Source organism: Zonotrichia albicollis, chromosome 13 (genome assembly GCF_047830755.1).
Source record: "Zonotrichia albicollis isolate bZonAlb1 chromosome 13, bZonAlb1.hap1, whole genome shotgun sequence".
Lineage (NCBI taxonomy): Eukaryota > Metazoa > Chordata > Aves > Passeriformes > Passerellidae > Zonotrichia > Zonotrichia albicollis.
The window spans coordinates 17,531,162-17,548,652 of NC_133831.1; the positions used below are offsets into that span (position 1 = coordinate 17,531,162).

Here is a 17,491-nt window from a genome sequence, read left to right on the forward strand (position 1 = left end):
TTGTGCTGTAGAAGGCAGGGTGCACCCCCTGAACTGGCAGAGGTGAGGGAAGTGCTTGTTCACACCGTGGGACAGGGAATTGTGGAGCTCATTGGCACAGGATGCTCCAAGTGCCAAAACAGAAATGTGTTCAGCAAGTGATTAGGCAGATTGAGAGTGAGGACTGGCCACACCAACCAGTGCCTCCACAAGTTTCTCAGCAGGCTGACAGGAGACTAAAGCAGAGCAGAATTGCTCTGTAGGTGCCCCTTCAATGCTGTCCCTCGTGATTTTGGGAGAGGTGAACTCTGGCTCTGGGTTAGTCAGACTGCTCTCATGTTCTCCCAGTTCCTGCAGTGCTGTGCCAACACATGTGCTGCTGTGAGTAAAACACAACACAGGGACTGCCAAAGCAATCACACTCTGAAAAAAATGTGGTATTTTCTGTGTTGTACAAAAGGGGTTTCCTGTGCTGGGGAAGACCTGCCCATTTGCCTTTGTGTCTTTTATTCTGCTCAGGAGTGGAGCCTTCCTCTCTCACTGCTTTCCCATGTACAAACAAGTGATTAAGCAGAGGACCTGACCTCTCCAGGTCCATCAGTTGCAGTCAGTTACTTCATGACCTCAAAATTGCAACATCAACTTGAAATTAAATCAAATGCCTTTATTACTTGCACCATAGAGGAAATGTCTTCAAACTACCAGAACCAACACTTTTAAAGAGGGAAATCTTTATTCACACCCTTTCAAAGTGGAAGTTGTATTAAGATATGATCATGCTGTTGCTTTGTTTTGCAGAATCTCTCTCTTTATATATATATATATATATATATATATATATATGTATATATATTAAACAAGCTTCTTCTCTTCCCCTGTCTTGCTGTCACTGCCTAAAGTGCAGCCAGGAACTCTCCAGCTCACAGAGGTGCCTGTTGTGCAGGGCTGGTACAGCTGGGAGGGAGGCCCTGCTTGCAGCCTTGTCCCTGTGTAGCTGGATGAGCTGCCCCCAGGACAATCCAGCCTCCAGAGGCAAATTCTGGTGGGGAGGATGAGCAGGAGGAGAAAGTTCCAGTGCTCTGAGTGGGAGGCAGAGCTGGCCAGGAGGTGCTGAGCCCCCAGAGAGCTGTTAAAGGCACATCTGTTCTGGAGCAGCCTGTCACAGTCTGTGTCCAGGGTGCTTGGGCCATGCCCAGCTCCTCTGCCAGCTTCCAGCACAGGACCCTTCCCCATTTCCCAAGGGGAGCAGCACTTCCAGTGCTGGGGGCTCCCCCACTCTTCCTGCACTGCCCAGATGGTTCTCCTGAAGGGTGAGGACTCTGACTTGTAAGGTCTCAACCAACAAACACATCCTTCTGGATCCCTTCTGTGCACAGCCATGGTTGGGCTTTGGCTGTTGCGTGTCCCTGAGGAGAGGGAAGCTGCAGCTGGTGGGAGGGGTGCTCACTTGCTGCTGCTCCAGAGGGCTGCCCCTGCTCCAGGGCTACACCAGCTGCATTCCAGATCCTGTTTTTCTGGAGCTAACACCTCTCCAAATGAGGCATTATAAGTCCTGAAGCAGCCAAGTGTGACAGTCTCCATTTGTCACCGTCCCCAGATGAACAGCTCTCTGCCAGTGGATTCTGCAGAGCCTCTCATCATTAGAGCTGTCTCCTTGCACACAGATGGCTGCAGTGTGACATCCCCAGTGGGACCAGCACAGCCAGAGGGGCTTGCTCAGCCTGCAGGGCTGTGTCTGCCTCCAGCCTGGTGCTGTGAGTGCACAAGTGCAGCCTCACACCCTGCAGATGGATGTGCTGACAGCAGGCACCTCTGCTGAGGTCTGGGGGGAGGCAATGCCCTGTGTGAGCCCCAGCAGGAAGCCGTGCTGCAGAGGCACCCATGCAGCAGGGGCAGTGCACAGCAGCACTGCTGCCCTGCTCCCCTGCACACAGCTGTGCCTGGGAGAGTGTCAGGAGAGCAGCTGGGTGCTGCCAGCCAGAGCAGCCAGCCCTGCAGTGCTGGGAGCTCCCTGCTGCCCAGGAGCTGTGCAGGGCAGTGCTGGCACTGGGGAGCAGGGCTGCTCACAGGCTGTGCATGTGAGACACTGCTGGGCTGTGAACAGCACCTGGCTCTCAGGAGCTGCCCAAACAGGAACCAAGTGTGCTCAAGGACATTTTGGGCAGGATCTGGAGACTCAGGTCAGTTTGTCTGGAACTTGCTGCTGAGCACTCATCAAGTCAGAGGCCGTGACACAAGCCAGGAAGCTGTGTCACCCTGTGACCTGGGTGCTGGTGGCTGTGGGTTGTGGGTTGGTTCTGACTCTCACCCCACTATTGGAGCTGTTTGAGCCTGTGAGGGGCACTCCTGAAAGCACTCAGGAAATCCTTTCTATATGAAGCCACTAAGGCTCTAATTTTACTTTATGTAATAACTCTTCCTTTAAAAAACATGTGATTTTTTTTTCTTGTTGCTGTTAGAGGGGAAGAGATCTGCCTGGCCTTGAGTTAATGCTTTTTCCCTCTCAAATCCACTTTTTTCCAGAGGCTGTCACCAAAACACATTGTGTTTATGATTTTAAAAGAGGAGAGGCTGGCCTTGCTGCCCGGGGCAGCCTGGGCAGCAGGATCACAGGGAGCAGGGTGGCTGCCAGCAGCACATGCTCTGCCCCACGTGTGTGCAACAGAAGGTGCTGCACGATGGAGCTTTGCTGAAGGAAAACCTTTTCTCTAGCTGCCCTCCTCCTCTTTCTCTCTCTTCCCTACAGGAACAGGCTGGGAGGTTGTGTAGCTCACCTGGGCTGTGAACCTCAAGGTTTACAGAAAACCTGCTCCTTGCTTCTTTGCATTTCTGGCCCTCACTGGAGCTGAAGTCAAATGCCAGCTTTGGTGTTGTTGGGGGTTCACCAGCACTTCACAGCACCTCCTCTCCTCCGCCTGCACCACAGGACCCCAGCAGTGGCTGTGTTTGGAGGTTTTATGAACCAGCTCACAGGCAGGAGAGGCTCCTCCCTGCATGGCACTGGGGTTGTGCCTGTGAGAGGTACCATAAAGCAGAGCAGGCTGGGTGCTGCCCTGCAGTGCTGTGCCCCTGGTGTGCAGCCTGGGCTCCTGTCCTGGGCCCTGGACACCATCTCCAGCACACAGGCCTTGGACAAGGGTTTCTGTTCTGTGTCCACCATAGATGGGACAGCAGTACAACATCTCCTTCCTGCCAGCACCATCCTTAAAGGCCCATGGGCTGCAGCAGAAAGGGTGGGAAACAGAAGCCTGTGCTTTTCATTGGAGACACCACTTTGCAGCTCAGAAGCAGCTGGGACCATGAGTACTCCTCAGTTCCTCCCCCTAATCAAAAACCCAGGCAGAGCAAGGAACATGAGAAACTGCCTTGCAGCAGTGAGTTGGAGGAGGCTGTGAGCTGTGGCAGAGCCAGAAATCCAGCTTGGATAGAAACTGAGTGTCTGAGTAACTGGGAGCAAGCCTTGGAGCAGCTGGCTCACCTCTCCCTCCTGAGCGCTCGTGAATGCTGAGTCAGCACGTGCTGGGAGCTGGGGTGTGCCTGAGCTGTGCCTTGGGACAGCAAACACAGCTTTCCTGCAACCTTTTTCATCCTTTATTTGCAAAGCTCCCCATTACCTTCTCTTTAGCTTTCCTAACTGGCTGCTGCACCAGTGCCATCCTCTTCCTCCCTTTGTAACCCGCTCTGGAGAGGATGGTGTGCAGTGGGGACACCCTCACCCTGCTGTGCCCTTTGGGTGTGACACCTTCAGGCAGGGGTTGAGCAAGGAACCTCTTCTGGCACATGACCCCAGAGCTGATGTCTGGGAGCCCTTCAGGAGCAGGCTGTGACCCCACAACCCCTCCAGCCTGCAGATGTTCCCCAAGGAGAGCACTGGAGCCCTTCCTGGCCACGTGGGGCCGCAAACTGAAATGGATCTCTGCTAAGGGCTTTATTGAGCTAAAATAGAGAGAGCACAAACCATCAGGAAATGCCCTATTAATGCACTGGAGATAGAATCAGGCTGGAAAACTCCAGGCTGGACTGTAACAGCACACAGCCTGTGATTTAAAACCCATGTGTTCAGCAGGCCAGAAGCCAGGAGCCCCAGGCTCTAATCCCAGTGCTGAGTTCCACAACAGAACTTCAGGAAGTGGGGGAGAGGCTTTGTTTAAATTTCCCCATGTTTTCCTGGGCAGAATCCTTTTACCATAGGCATTAAAAGTTTAAGAATTGCTTGGTTTCTTGGGGCTTGCAGTTGGTGGAAGATGTATGCATTTCCCCAGAAGCCATCAGCAACATGCATCAGAAAAAAGGGCTGAGTTGTTTTTGGTGGTTTGTTCTGATTTTTTTTCCCCTGCTGTGATTAAGAAAAGCTTTTGCTCACCAAGAAGGCATTCTTTAGAGAAGTGCCTGTCCCTCATTAGAGCATAAAAGCAGTTCATAGGTCTTTTGGGGCTGGCAGTAGTAAGACCTTCGAACACACAAGTAAGCTGATCTCTAACTGAACTAAGGATTAGGTTCCAAACTGCACTGCGTTTCTGATTGGATGCACACTCAGCAGCTGGGCTATTTTTGGCTCGTGAGCCACTCTAATGGCTGTTTATTTTTAAGGTCATTTTCTGTTTGCATAGGATGTACACCCTTCTGGTGGGTGGGAGGCATTGTAAAAACAATCACTGCTGTGCAGAGCTAGGAACTAAGTCTGGAGAGGGATGGAAAAAACAGAACTCAGTGTACTTATTGCTTTAAAGCCCCAAAACATCTGCTTAGGTCATAAGGTTTGCTGGCCCACTCTGAGCTGTGTCCCCAGCGGAAAAAGACTGTTCCAGTTGATGCAGACTACTGCAGGGATTGCAGGAGACCTGGGAAAGCCTGTCAGACAACAACAGCGTATGAATAGGAAGGAAGCATCAGATTGATGTCCTCACCTTCAAGGAGTAAATAGAAATCAGAGGAGTCTCCCCACAGCAGAGGAGTCACCACTTGTGCTGGGCTGGCCAGGCCTGGGTCCCAGCTCTTGTTAAAACCCTTGTTCAATAATAACATCCTTTATTGTGCTCTTTTCCTGGCTCCTTCCTGTTGGCAGTATCTTTATTCACACACAGTCAAGTGATACAAATTCACTGGAACAGTAGCAGTTTATAAAAGAGAGGAGTAAGAATAATTATCTTGGACTGAAATTTAAGAAAACACATGGCCACCTGTCAAGCAATGCTCTGCTTGTGACAGCTCATGGTAAGGAAACATTTTACAACATTGGCAGCGTATTCCCAGTCATGCTGCTTTTCCAGACCACAAAATACACAATTCAAATATATACTAAAAGTAATAATGGAGTTTGTAGAAATGCCTGCTGCAAAACAATTGCTGTTGTCTGATTTCCTCTATATTTACTCCCTTGCTACATTATGATAGAATACTGGAATAAACACAGTTTATTTCTAACTGAATTTGAACTTAAAAGTTGATCTCAAGTAAACTGGAAAGTCTTTGGCTCCCATCCTTGAAGTACATGAAGGACCTTAACTTTGGACTTGTGAGGCTGATAAGGCAGGAGGTGAGCCCACAAGTGAGAATCTGATGCCTTGGGCAGCAGCACAGGAGGGAAGGTGAAGCTGAAGTGCTGTACTTCACAGGATCTTAATTTGGGCTTTCCCTGGATTTTTACAGACTTTTATCAAGTCTTCCCTGGGCTGTCCTTTTACCTGATAGGCTTGAGATTTCAAGTTTCTAGTAATCTGGTAGAACTGCCTGTGTTTGAGATCTGGGCTCTGCACTCAGTTGAGTGAACTGCAGCACCTCTCTCCCTCCATATTTCACTGCTCAGGGTCATTTTCCTGTCCCTTTGCCCTCCCCTCCCTCCTCCTGGCATGGCCTCTTTCCATGTGAGAGAGCTGGATGCTCCATGCTTTGCTGAGGCTCACGCTGAGCCCCACACAAGCTCCCTGCATTCCAAGTACCATTCTCTGAGTGTTTCCAGCCTTGAGAACACATGGAATCCAGTGCTGGCTGTGCTGTGCAGGGATGAGCAGCTATTCCCTCAGGCTGGCATGCCTGCAGTGAGAATCTCAGAATGCTCATGGAAAGGGACATCCAGAGTGGCCCTTGCTGTGACAGAGGAACACACGGTGAGCAGGCCAATGTGTTCAACTCTGAGATTTCATGCTCCTTTTCCTCCCAAGAGCCAATCTCAAACCATTTCAAACAAGAGATGTTTTAGCAGAGATGAAGAATAAGGCACTGAAGGTGAGCTCATTTGGCCAAGACTGATCCACAGGGCACTGCCCCAGTCCTCAATGCTCTTCACTGAGCTGTTGTCTCTGTGCTCACATCATATGAGACACTCTCAGAGGGGAAACATTGTCTCAGCTCTCACAGCACACACAGGGGCCAGGACCCACCTGCCTAGGCACGGCCTTCAGAGAAACCATCGAGAAGGACACTGGAGGCCAGAGGTTGGCTTCCCAGTGTATAAACACCATAGCTCCCAGAGAGGTCAGCTGTGGAAAGATGACCAGGATACCTGTGAGGTATAAAACTCTGAGTCAGCTGGCCAATGCTCAGCCCTGTCATCGTCAGACTTGTCGCTTTCATCGCCGCTGGAGGGCTCGTAGCCCTGCATGGCAGAGGGGATGGGCTCCGTCTGCCTCCGATCCGCCTCTGCCTCCTTCTTCTTCTCGGCCAGCAGCTGCCTGTAGCACAGGTTGCAGACCCTCAGGGGCTTGGGGGACAGCCTGGGCATCAGGAACCTCTGGCGGGAGCAGTCGGCGCACACGACGAAGCCGCACTTGCGGCAGTGGTGCCTGCGGGTGAGCGTGGAGAACTTGGTGTGCGTGCAGCGCATGCAGATGTCCGTGGCCTTGTCGGGGATCCAGGGCGCCGCGGGCTCCCTGCACGGCTCCCGGCCCGTCTTGCTCAGCAGGTGCTTGATGCACTCCTCCAGGTGGCTGATCCACTCCTTCCTCTCCGTCAGGGACGCTGCCGACACCACAAAGGACTTCTTGGAGGTTTTGATCATCCAGCGGTTCTTCATCTGCAGGGTGTCAGGCAGCGTCTCCAGAGTGACGTCTTCAAGGGGGATGATGTGCTGGGAGTTGTACTTCCTTTTGTTGAGGATGATGCTGCCATAGACCAGGATGTCGTTGAAGAGGAAAAAGATGCGAGGCTTTGGCTTCTTGCGGCATTCCTTGGTTAAAATCCCTTCTCCCAGGAGCACCCTGCCCGGCAAGGCCAAGGGCTGCCCAGAAGCCCCAAAGCAGCTCTCCACAGCAGCGATGCGCTGGCTGTTGATCTCCGTGTTTGCAAGGTGGTCCATCATGTCCAGCTCCCTCTGCAGAGAGGAAAACAAAGAGGGAAGAGGTGAAACTGCAGACACCTGCACCAGGGTGAGGGTGAGTAGCCAGTGGATGCACAGGTGAGATGCTCCTGATGCAATCTGAGGCTACAGGTGATCTTCTGAGCACTGCTGGCTTTAGTTTGTTACCTTTCTAAATAAAATCTTCAAACTTTCTGACCTCATTTTGCAACAGCCCAAGCTATACTGAGAAAGTTCAATATACACCAATGGAAGCACTTGAAGGCAGAGCCAGGTCTTCCTGGTTGCGCTTTTTACCAGTTTCCCTGTGTCCCCTTAGAAAAAAAAGCTGCTTGATCTGAGCCTGATTTTATGCAGATCCATAGATCCACATCTGCTTTCTCAAGGATTGCTTACAGACACACACCTCCCACAGCTCCATTTTGGGCCTGAGCTGAGGCAGGAGCAAAAGAAAACTCTGTGGTATCACCTCTTCCATGCATAGACAAAAAAGGTAAAAAAAGAAATTTAAAAAGCCCCCATGATGTGAATAAACCCACAGAAGTTCAGCCTTTCCTCTGTTATCCCAGGACTGACAGTGCTTCCAAATGCGAGACACATCATTCTGAAAACAGTCACCTCTGCTGAAGGGGAAGTGGAATGCAGCACACTCATCTCTCCCACACCTCTGCACCCTCCTTCTCACTCAGTCTGGGGTTTGACACTGTGCTGTGCTTTGTTCTAGCAGGAAACCCAGGTAAGGGTAACCCTGAAGTGAAAGCAGCTGCTGGCTCTTGGCAGGCTGCACTAAGGGAGGTGCTCCCTGGCAGTGGATTTTCTCCTTGCCCCTTGCAGGCTGGAGGGTGCTGCCCAAGGCCAGCTGGCCATGGCAGTGTGAGTCATTTCCTCCTGCACAGAGGTAGCTCAGCCATCACAAGGCAGCTCCAAGATCACAGGGCCATGTGCTGTTAGCCTGGTTGCTGCTGCTGGCTGATGGAAGCACTCGTGCAGAGCTGCTCTCCACTGCTATCCCTGTGCTCCTTGCCCAGAGTCCCTGCTGCCAAGGAGGCTGGAGGGAAGAGGAGGATGACAACATGCCTGGTCCCATGTGTGTGGGACATTCTACCCTTGCTCCTCACCCCAGTTACCCCTTTGCTGTGCTGGAAGGGAAACCAGAGAGCTGCTGCACACCATGCACCTCTCAGTTGACCCATCTGGCAGGCAGACTGGGCAATTCCTCTGGGTTCCCAGAGCTTCCCTCTCTGGGGTGAAAAGGCACAAGGTTCAGCCATGGCAGACCTATCTGGAGCAACCCAGCCTGCAGGAACAGCTTTCACTGAGTGCTGAGTGCTCCTAAGAGCTGCCTTCCTCAGGGTCCCCCTCGAGCTGCAGGGGAAAAGTGAATCCTCAGGGCCTCAAAGCCCTGGAGTGCACTGGGTGGGGCTGGGCACTGCTGGGCACATCCACTCACTTCACATGCCCTGAGTGCTCTGGCCAGGCTGCAGCCAGAGCGGGAATCCAGGGCTGCCTGCAGCAGCAGGGGCTGCCAGCACTCCCCAGCCAACCTGCCATGGCACAGATGTGCAGCAGCTGGGCCAAGGCTCTGTCCCTCATCATCAGAGAGCAGAGAGCCTCCATTCCCAGCGTGGCTTCATCAGCCTGAGTGCATCTGTGTAGGGACAGGAGATGTCCTGCTGCAATAAGCACCAGGTGTTTTCACCCTGTCCCTCTCAAATACACAAATGAGGCTGAAGAGCACACAGGCAGGGCAAACTGCTATCCACAAACTCTCTGACTAGGGCTACCCAGACACCCACCTATCCTGGGATGTGATCTCTCCACAGATCCCTGGATGAGGAGTTTCTGTGTGAAAGAGCAAGATGAGCACACAAATAATAAAGGAAAAACTCAAATTACACCTTGGGATCCTTGGTGTGCAAAGACTGTGGATGCAATAATATACTGGCAAGAACTTTGGGCACCAGCCACACCAAATGGGATAAACCAAAGCAGTCCCACCAGTTTCCTTGTGCTGCTGGGTTATGGAGCTCTTAGCCTGCCTCTTTCATTTTATGTAGTTTAGAAGCATGGCCCAACCTCTCAAGAACTTATGGTACTTGACATGTCTCTATTTCTAAAGATCTCTGCACACAGATTCCAGTGGAAATGAAAATATTTTGTCAGATATAGAGACCCTGCCTGCACAGAGTCAGGAAATCTGAGCTCCTTTCCAAAGAGGAGTGTAAGCTGTGCTGCTGTGAAAGCTTTAGCTGTTCCACTGAGCTGGGTCCCTCTTGGACTTACTGCATGGAGCAAAAGGAGAAAGGGCTGGACACAATCCTGTAGTGTGAAAAAAACAAAGGTGAGCTCTCATTACACATCAGACTTCTACCTGCAGCTATGTCCCTACTCCTCCACCCTCTGGTTTGCTGCCTAGTTAAAATACCACGAGTTAACCTAAGAAAAGCCAACTCTGTTGTGGGAAAAACTCTTCTAAGACTAAAATTGTTGGTTGCTCTAGCCCAGGGTATTTCTTCAAGGAGTTTTCATGGGATGTAAAAGCAGAATATTTTCCTCCCATCTCTCTCCACCTCAGGTAGAAGTGACTGGAGAACAGCACATACACATAATAAAAAGTTAAAAAAAATAAAATGGTGGGAGTGGGAATCACAGTGCCTACCTTTAGGCTTGGACAATTCACTCTGTGTTATTCCTGTTCAGGTAGGGGGGCAGAAACAGCCATCTGGGGGACTGACTCATCACATCCCACCACAAGCCAGATCCATCCTGCCCTGAGTTCCACACAGAGCTCAGCTTGACCGACCACATAAATCCCAATTTCATGTTAATACTGTGACTCACTGCAAATAATCCACAGTTTGGCTTTGGAATGCAGGCACTTTGTGAGTCTGGTAAATAAAGATAGCTGCTGAGTGTTACTATGGTCTGCTTTCCTGGGAGATGAGAGCCTCTCCCTTTGGAACAAAGCGAGGGTATGAAGTCTAATCTACTTTATTCATTTTGGTAAATTATTTTTTTTCCTGTTTGCTTAAGTTTGCTGTGTCAGGTCAGCATGGTCACAGTGCTTATTAGCAAGTGCTACATGTGCCCAGGTACCACATGCAGCAGCAGCAGTTTACCCAGCTGAAATTAAGGTGGCAAGATGTGTTTTTCTGGCATGCTGCTTTTCACAGAAGTTTCTGGCATGGCAAACTCTGGGGTTGTTTTTTCCATTAGGATCTGCTGGGTCTGCATGTGATCAAATACTGTGCAGTGAACATGACTGATGTTCAAAGGAAAAGAACCACAGCTTGGCACTCCCCTCCAGAAGTAAGCACGCCACAACACTTAACAATGCGGGCTTGTTCACTTGTGATTATAAACAGCCATGTTGATGCCTGCCAGGCACAGCATTTCAGCTTCAGCTCACGGGTCAGCAAGTCTGGGGTATGTTTTTCAAGTCTGTATGTACCTAAGGCTTAGGTGTACTGATGCAGAGAGCTGTTCCACCTGATCCTTTCATTCCTGCCATCAGGCAGAGCTGACAGTCCTGGTATCCACTGCATACCTCATGCATACCACACATGGGATGGTCCATGACACCCAGATCTCACTGCTGAGGGCTGCCAGTAGAAAATGCCCCGAGTCTCATCTCTCTGCAGCTTTTCCTGAATCCCTCTTTCTGCCTTGCTCTGAGAAATCTCTCCAGGAGTTAGGGCTGGCATAAGCTCTTGCTCACCAAGGGGCAAGTAGGATGCAGCTGCCGGAGCAGGCATTTAGAGCAAGAAGAACAAAGTTCCTCTCCTTTTCCTGCCGGAGGGCATTTCAGCTCGCTTCTCCCTCTCTCCCGGCACGCTGTAACTGCTGAGGTAAGGAGGGCAGGCTCTGGTAAGCCCCTTCCTGCCGTGCTTACGAGGACCCAACTCAGCACATACACATTTTGGGGCTGGCTGTCACGGGGGGCCTTTAGGAATGTGACAGTCCCGGTGGGACAGGGACTGACCGAGCTGCCAAGCGTCTCGCCACTGCTGCTCAGCAGGGCCAGAGCAAGGGGACGGCCGGGCAGGGCTTGAGGAGCTCAGGCTGATGCTACCGAACCCGCTGCTGGCAGCCTGAGCTCAGCTGCCGCTCTTGCAAGTGCCAGCCAGGCTCAGAGGCGCCCAAGCAGCGGAGGAAGGGCAGGAAGGGAGGGAGGAAGGGGGAAAACCACGAAACTCACGGCAGAGTCTTACCCCGTCCGCGCCCCGCTCCCTGTCCCCGCACTCATCCCGAGGCTCTCCGGACTCGTGACCAAGGACACACACGGGCTGGCTGCCGAGGGGACCGCCAGGGAAGCGACAACTGTCCCTCGTTGTCCCTCGCAGCGCCCGGGAGCTCAGCGCCCCTCTGGGACAGGCGCAGGGCCCACGCGGGGATCCGCTTATAGCTCCGCAGCGGGACAACGTCCGGGTTTGGTACGCGGGCAAAGTTGGGACTTAAATAAAACCCCAACACACCCGCCCCTCTAAAACCCCAACACACCCTCTCCTCTAAAAACCCCAACACACCCGTCCCTCTGGAGCGGCGTCGGGCCGCAGGCTCCGCACACACGTGACGGGACCCCGGGCAGCGCACACCGCGGGACGGGCAGCGCACACCGCGGGACCCCGGGCCGAAGCCGGCAGTCCACACGGCTCCCTCACCCCGCCGCTCTGTCCCACGGCGGGCGGAGCGGAGCCGCCAGACCGCTCCTGTCTCCCGCTCCGGCCCGGCAGCGGAAAACCCCCGGCTCTCCCCTCCGTCCCGCACCGAACCCCCGGCTCTCCCCGCCGCCCCGCTCGAACCCCGCTCGGCCCGTACCTGCCGGCCCCGGTAACGCTCCCACGGGCCGCGCCGGGCGGCTCCGCTCCGCTCCAGGGCCGGGCCCCGCTGCCGCTCCCCGCCCACCGCCACCGCCGCCAATGGGCGCCCCGGGGCCGGGCTGGGCTGGCGGGGCTGGGACGGCCCCACAGGGCCGTGAGGGGGACTGCCTGTGCCCCGCGGCTGCCTGTGTGCCCTATGCGCTTGTGCCCCATGGGTGCGTGTGCCCCATGGCTCTTTGTGCCCTATAGCTGTGTATGCCTCATTCCTGTGTGCCCCATGTCTGTGCCCCATGGCTGTGTGTGTGCCCCATAGCTCTATGTGCCCTGCTGCCATCCCGCACCCTCCTGCACACTCCTCTTAGTCCCACAAGCACAGCTCAGTGTATTTAGTTTGCTGGCAGTTTTAAGTTTCCAGTTTGATCACCCCCTAATCACGGTATATTCCATCCAGCAGAAGGGTACACATGGATGGCATTGTATAAAGATTGTTTCAGTGATACCCCCGGTGTTTTACAGTTAAGAAGAGGGATATAAATAGAACTACACATTACACTGGTCCAAAACAGAAACCAGACCTGCTCCCAAGCCTTGGATCACAGCTTCTCACCACTTCTGTGGTTACACTTACAGACATCTGTGTAGAGAACGCTCTATTAAGACTGAAATTGGCATTGCAGGGAAATCTTTTACATTCCTCTCTCCCCTACATGACCCACCACAGGAGGGTGGTGGGCAGAGGCTGTGAGTGCCCCCAGCACTGCTGAAGGTGCTGCAGGGCACCCGAGCTCTGGCCCTTGCCAGGTACAGTCACACAACCCCAGGCCTGGGCTGATCTATAATTCAGGTGCTTGCTCACTTTCTGTAATAGCTTTTCTATTTTTAATGGAAAGTGATGGACCTGTCAAGGTATTAGAAATATTTTTTTCCCAGGTTTTCATTTTCTTTGGTAATAATAATATCGGCTGGGAAGCTCATGGTGCACTTTAGAACTAAAGTGCTTGGCAATCATGGGAGTTTCCACAAGACCTTATTTCTTTACACTTTGAGGTTGTGTCAGATGAGCAGATAAATGAGGACACGGACTAAGTTCAGTGCCTAGCAGTGTATGAGGGGGGATTGCAGAGAGGGCCATCAGGTCACTGAGAAACCCCTGAAAACCTGGGAGAAAGCTCAGCGCAGAGGGGAGGCTGCTGGGCTGGACAGATTCAGGTTATCACTATATACATAGTGATATATAAGTTATATATATATATATATATATATATGTATATATCAGGGCTTCCAGTCCTCCTCCCTTTTCTGTAGGACTGAGTGGTCTGTCAGTGCAAGGAGCATGGTCTGCCTTTGCAGACTGGTTCTCACACCTGGGAGCTGGTTTGTGTGGAGCTGCTAACTCTGAGGAGATCTGCCCAGCTTAGAAATTAATTCCCTACAGAATGCTGGGGGTTTTTAAACAAGGTCCAACTGTAAATATCTGTAAACTATAAATAGACAAAGCACTGAACTAAATATGCCAGATTTTGTCTTAGCTGTCAGACTAATTCAGATCTAACCAGCCACAGATTATAACTCTGAAACTGTTTTTTTCCCTCCTGTATGCTAAAATTATTCTGAATTTGCTCTCATATGCTAATGAAACTATGCTAATAATAGTCTTTATTACTGAGATTTAATATTTTATTTTTCTTGTTGTTTCTCAGCATGCTCACCTGGACAACACATCAGCCAAACACAGCATTGGGCTGGCCAAACCACCTGGGATTTGGAGGTTTTTTGTTTCTCTTCAGTCAGAAGTGTTGCACGAGGCAAGGGAAGCCCCAAAATCCACTTTGTGCTCACAGTCAGTGTTAAGCAGTTGCAATTGAGAGCTGACTTTCTGTTGGTATTTTGTTTGTTTGTTTTGGAAGCTCTTACACACTTGCTGGAATTCCTCACTGAGATGCAAACTGGGAGTTTCACCAGTAATCTTAAGAGTTATTTGAGAGGCAGGCTCAGGAGCTCTGTTTTTCCTGGCTGTAAACCCAAACATTTGTGGGACCACTTGAAAAAGCTGCAGCCCAAATTACCAGCTTTTAAAGCAACTAGAGCAAGGTGAAGAGACTTTATCTGATTGCCTCTGGCATTTTCTCCAAAACCACTTGTTTCTCAGTAGCAGAAATATCTTGCCCAATTGGGATGCAATAATTTCAAAGCAAGTAAAGGAAACTGCAGCTGCTCAGCTGAGTCAGCCAAAGGTAAGCTCTGCAGGGGAGAAAATGTTTTTTTATTATCTTCTAGTGGCAAAATTACTACAACAGCCTGCAGGAAAAGATTAGATTATAATAGTAACAAAAACATCTGTTAAATTCTCAGCTCAGTGTATGTTTAGTGCTTGTTTGGAAAAGAAGGAAAAACAACCCAGGCATTTGATAAAATTCTTTTGACTAAAACTCAATATTTAGATTCAGTTTGGGATGTTAGGAACCCACTGTGATCATAGGATAGACAGTGATTTTAACTAATTGACTACATGGGACATTTAATCAGTGGACAAGACAGCCTTTAGCAATGGAGATTTTACTGAATTGAGCTTGGCATACTGTGACCTAATGAAGGAGTAAGACAACTTGTGTTCATCATCCAGGTTACCTGTAGGGATGAGTGACCTCTGTCCTGAGTGAGGGTGTGGGGATGAATGTTTGTCTGATCTGGCTCCTGGGGGTTCAGCTAATCAGCCTCTTCAGAAGTGTGACTTGCCATGAATGATTTGTGTCTCTGAGGCACTACCAGCTTCATCTGCTTCCTTCAGAAATGCCTGCTTCCAAGTCTGGCAGTGCAGAAGTCACATCCACGCTCAGCTCTGTCAGTATAGGCTGGAATTCAGGTGCCAGTTCCCAAATTCTCAGTGGTCCTCATGCCTGGAGGCTGCTGCCCAGCAAACCTCTTTCAGGGGCTGCTTGTGCCTCAGGGCATCTCTCAGCCCTGGTGCAGGAAATTACCCATTTCTTGAGAGGCTCTGGGAGCCTGGCTGCAAAATGATTGCACAAGTGATGAAAGTATTCCTGAAAGCAACCTTTGCTTGCTGCTCTGCCCTTTGCATAAAGCAATGCTCAATCAACGTGCTTTTGTTTTTTACAGAGGCTCTGTGTGTGTGCAGCACTTCATCCTCAGGATCTTGAAGGGCAGCATAAATTCTAATAACTGTGAGGGTTTGTGCCCTTCTCACAGGGAGTTCCACTCTTGGAGAGTTCCATTTGGTCACAGGGTGCTTGGTCACTGACACAGAGCAGTGGGTGATTTGCTGTTGCCCTCACAGCAGCAGGCTCTGGCTCAGGGTGAATCACCCAGGGGCTGAGGAGCATCCCCCAGAGCTCCTGACTCACACCCCATGTGCCTCACCACAGGGCCGTGTCCCAGCTCACCAATCCCAGTGACCCTCACAAAAGCTCTTTGTGCAAGGATGAGAAAACCTCTCACATTTGCAGATTCTAAAGTTACAAGTTTGTCTTGGTGTTTGCTGCACCCTTCCCTGCTCAGACCTCAGCCCTGCTCCCTGCTCCATGAGTGCAGTGCTGTAGAGTTGGAACTTCAGGCTTGAATAACCAATAATGATCAATAATTTCTGAGTGGATTGGCTGTGATGAGTCTCCAGGCTGCACTCAAGAACTGCCCAGTGCAGGAACTCCCAAGAGGGGAAGCTCAGAAGTCTGAGCTCTCCTGATTTGCAGGAGGGGTGAGCACACACTGAGGAGCCCTGACATGCCTGCAGCCCCTGCTCTGAGCAGTGTTCCCCATAGTGGGAACAGGCTGGAGTTGGAATACAAAAGGTGAAGGTGAGGAAAAGCTGAGGTAAGAGAATATAAAACATCAGGACTGTGAGAAGGTGCAGGTGTTCAGTGCAGAGAAGGATATAATGTTAGAACAAAATGTATGAAATTAATGTGGGAAAAAGAGGGGTGTCCAGAAAAGTTCCTGAATGCATTTTTCAGCATGCTGAGAGAAAGCTGCACCTTCTGAGCCCAGCCTTCCTTGCAGAAGGGACCATTCTGGGCACGTTCTTCTGAGCCCTTTTCCTACTGCTGCTGTTCTGTCTGAACAGTGATCTCCTATTCAGTGTGCCTTTATTGCACAAGATAAATCATGGTGAACAAATAACTGGTGAGCAAGTGTTTCAAAGACTAAACTGAGGTAGATTAGCCATTTCAAATATTGAAATAGGGAAAAAGTGTGGGGAACAGAGTGTGATAATCACTGGCTAATGCAAAAAGATGTAAATGACTGATTGACTGATTAGTCAAAGACAAATAAAAGAGTGTCATTCCTGAACCCTGCTTTGCCTATGGATATAGCTTCTATTTATGTGAAGAAGATGCTTTGGTCTCTTTCCTTTGTAACTGCTACCCAGGCTGAATGTGTGCATTGCTCAGGAAGGAGAAACCCTCTCTTTGTAAGGGACCTTGCCCCACATCAGTGTCTTTTGTGCAGGAAGGCATCTGCTGCCATTGCCTGGGGAAGGTTCATGCACTGAGTGCATGTGCAGAGAGCTCTATAAGGGGGAACAAAAAGGGAAATCTTTGTTTCCTTTTGTTATCTTCAAATACAAGGGAACACAGCCATGTGATGTGGTTTTTTTCCAAGGTGTTCTGCTGACATCCTGGAAACCAAGAGAGCAAACCTCAGCTTGGCTGAGATCCCCATCCATTGACATGCTGGGTCTTTAGGTGCAGAGGTGCTGATCTGAATGAGGAATTGGGGATTTCTTCTGAGGTAGAAGAGGTTTGTTGGCTTTTAGAGATTGTGTTGCTGCCTGGGCGGTGCAGGATGTATGAGATGTGACACAGAGGATGTATGAAGGATCACACCTTAATTTGTGAAGTGTAAAAATTGGTGTCTGGTTGAGAAACCAGAGGGATGTTGTATAATAGGAGGTTTGTGGTTGCTGTTGGGGGACATCTGAAGGAGGAGCTGAGAATTCTGCTCTGTACTTCAGCTCAAGCTCTGCAAAAATTGTCCATGTCCAGGTGATGCCATTCTGCATTTTTGGGAGAGTTTTGGAAGAGTTAACATTTTCCTGAGATTTCTCTCTTACTGTAGTACTGAAATGCAGGAGGCTTTGGTTTTCTTTTTCTTTAATTTTTAAAAAAATTATTTTGTTTTTGCTTTTGTTTTATCTGTTCCCAGAATGGCATATTTCATCTCTAACCTCACCCCTGAAGAGCAGCTGGGGGAAGGCACTGCAGGTTGGCTCTGTACCATTTGGGCTGTTTGATTTCATTAGCCTGGGAGCCCTCACAAATGCCTCAGGCCATGCACCTCCTCATGGACCCAGCCTGGGAGAATCTCTTGTGCTGCTGCATGCATTAGCCTTCATTAATACAATTAGCATAATAGCAATTAGGATTCATTATTCCCAGCAAAA

At 50.6% G+C, this 17,491-nt stretch overlaps 1 protein-coding gene across 3 annotated transcripts; it reads right to left on the minus strand.

The window, feature by feature from the left end:
- Window positions 1–4,990: 4,990 nt before the first annotated feature.
- On the minus strand, window positions 4,991–12,199 carry PLEKHF1 (pleckstrin homology and FYVE domain containing 1). Of its 3 annotated transcripts, XM_074551151.1 has the most exons (3): window positions 11,485–12,059; window positions 10,992–11,116; window positions 4,991–7,288 (listed from the first exon to the last, which is right to left on the minus strand). In XM_074551151.1, exon 3 carries the CDS (start codon window positions 7,274–7,276, stop codon window positions 6,455–6,457), a length of 822 nt encoding a protein of 273 aa, XP_074407252.1. In that variant the 5' UTR covers window positions 7,277–7,288; window positions 10,992–11,116; window positions 11,485–12,059; the 3' UTR covers window positions 4,991–6,454. The 3 variants fall into 3 exon arrangements, with proteins under 3 accessions (XP_074407252.1, XP_005490135.2, XP_014124662.2); XM_005490078.4 differs by lacking the exons at window positions 10,992–11,116; window positions 11,485–12,059 and adding an exon at window positions 12,092–12,199; XM_014269187.3 differs by lacking the exon at window positions 10,992–11,116.
- Window positions 12,200–17,491: the final 5,292 nt, after the last annotated feature.

What these genes read in the sequence shown, in the direction of transcription:
- PLEKHF1 (XM_005490078.4), bottom strand. Translation starts at nt 7,276, where the DNA reads ATGATGGACCACCTTGCAAACACGGAGATCAACAGCCAGCGCATCGCT.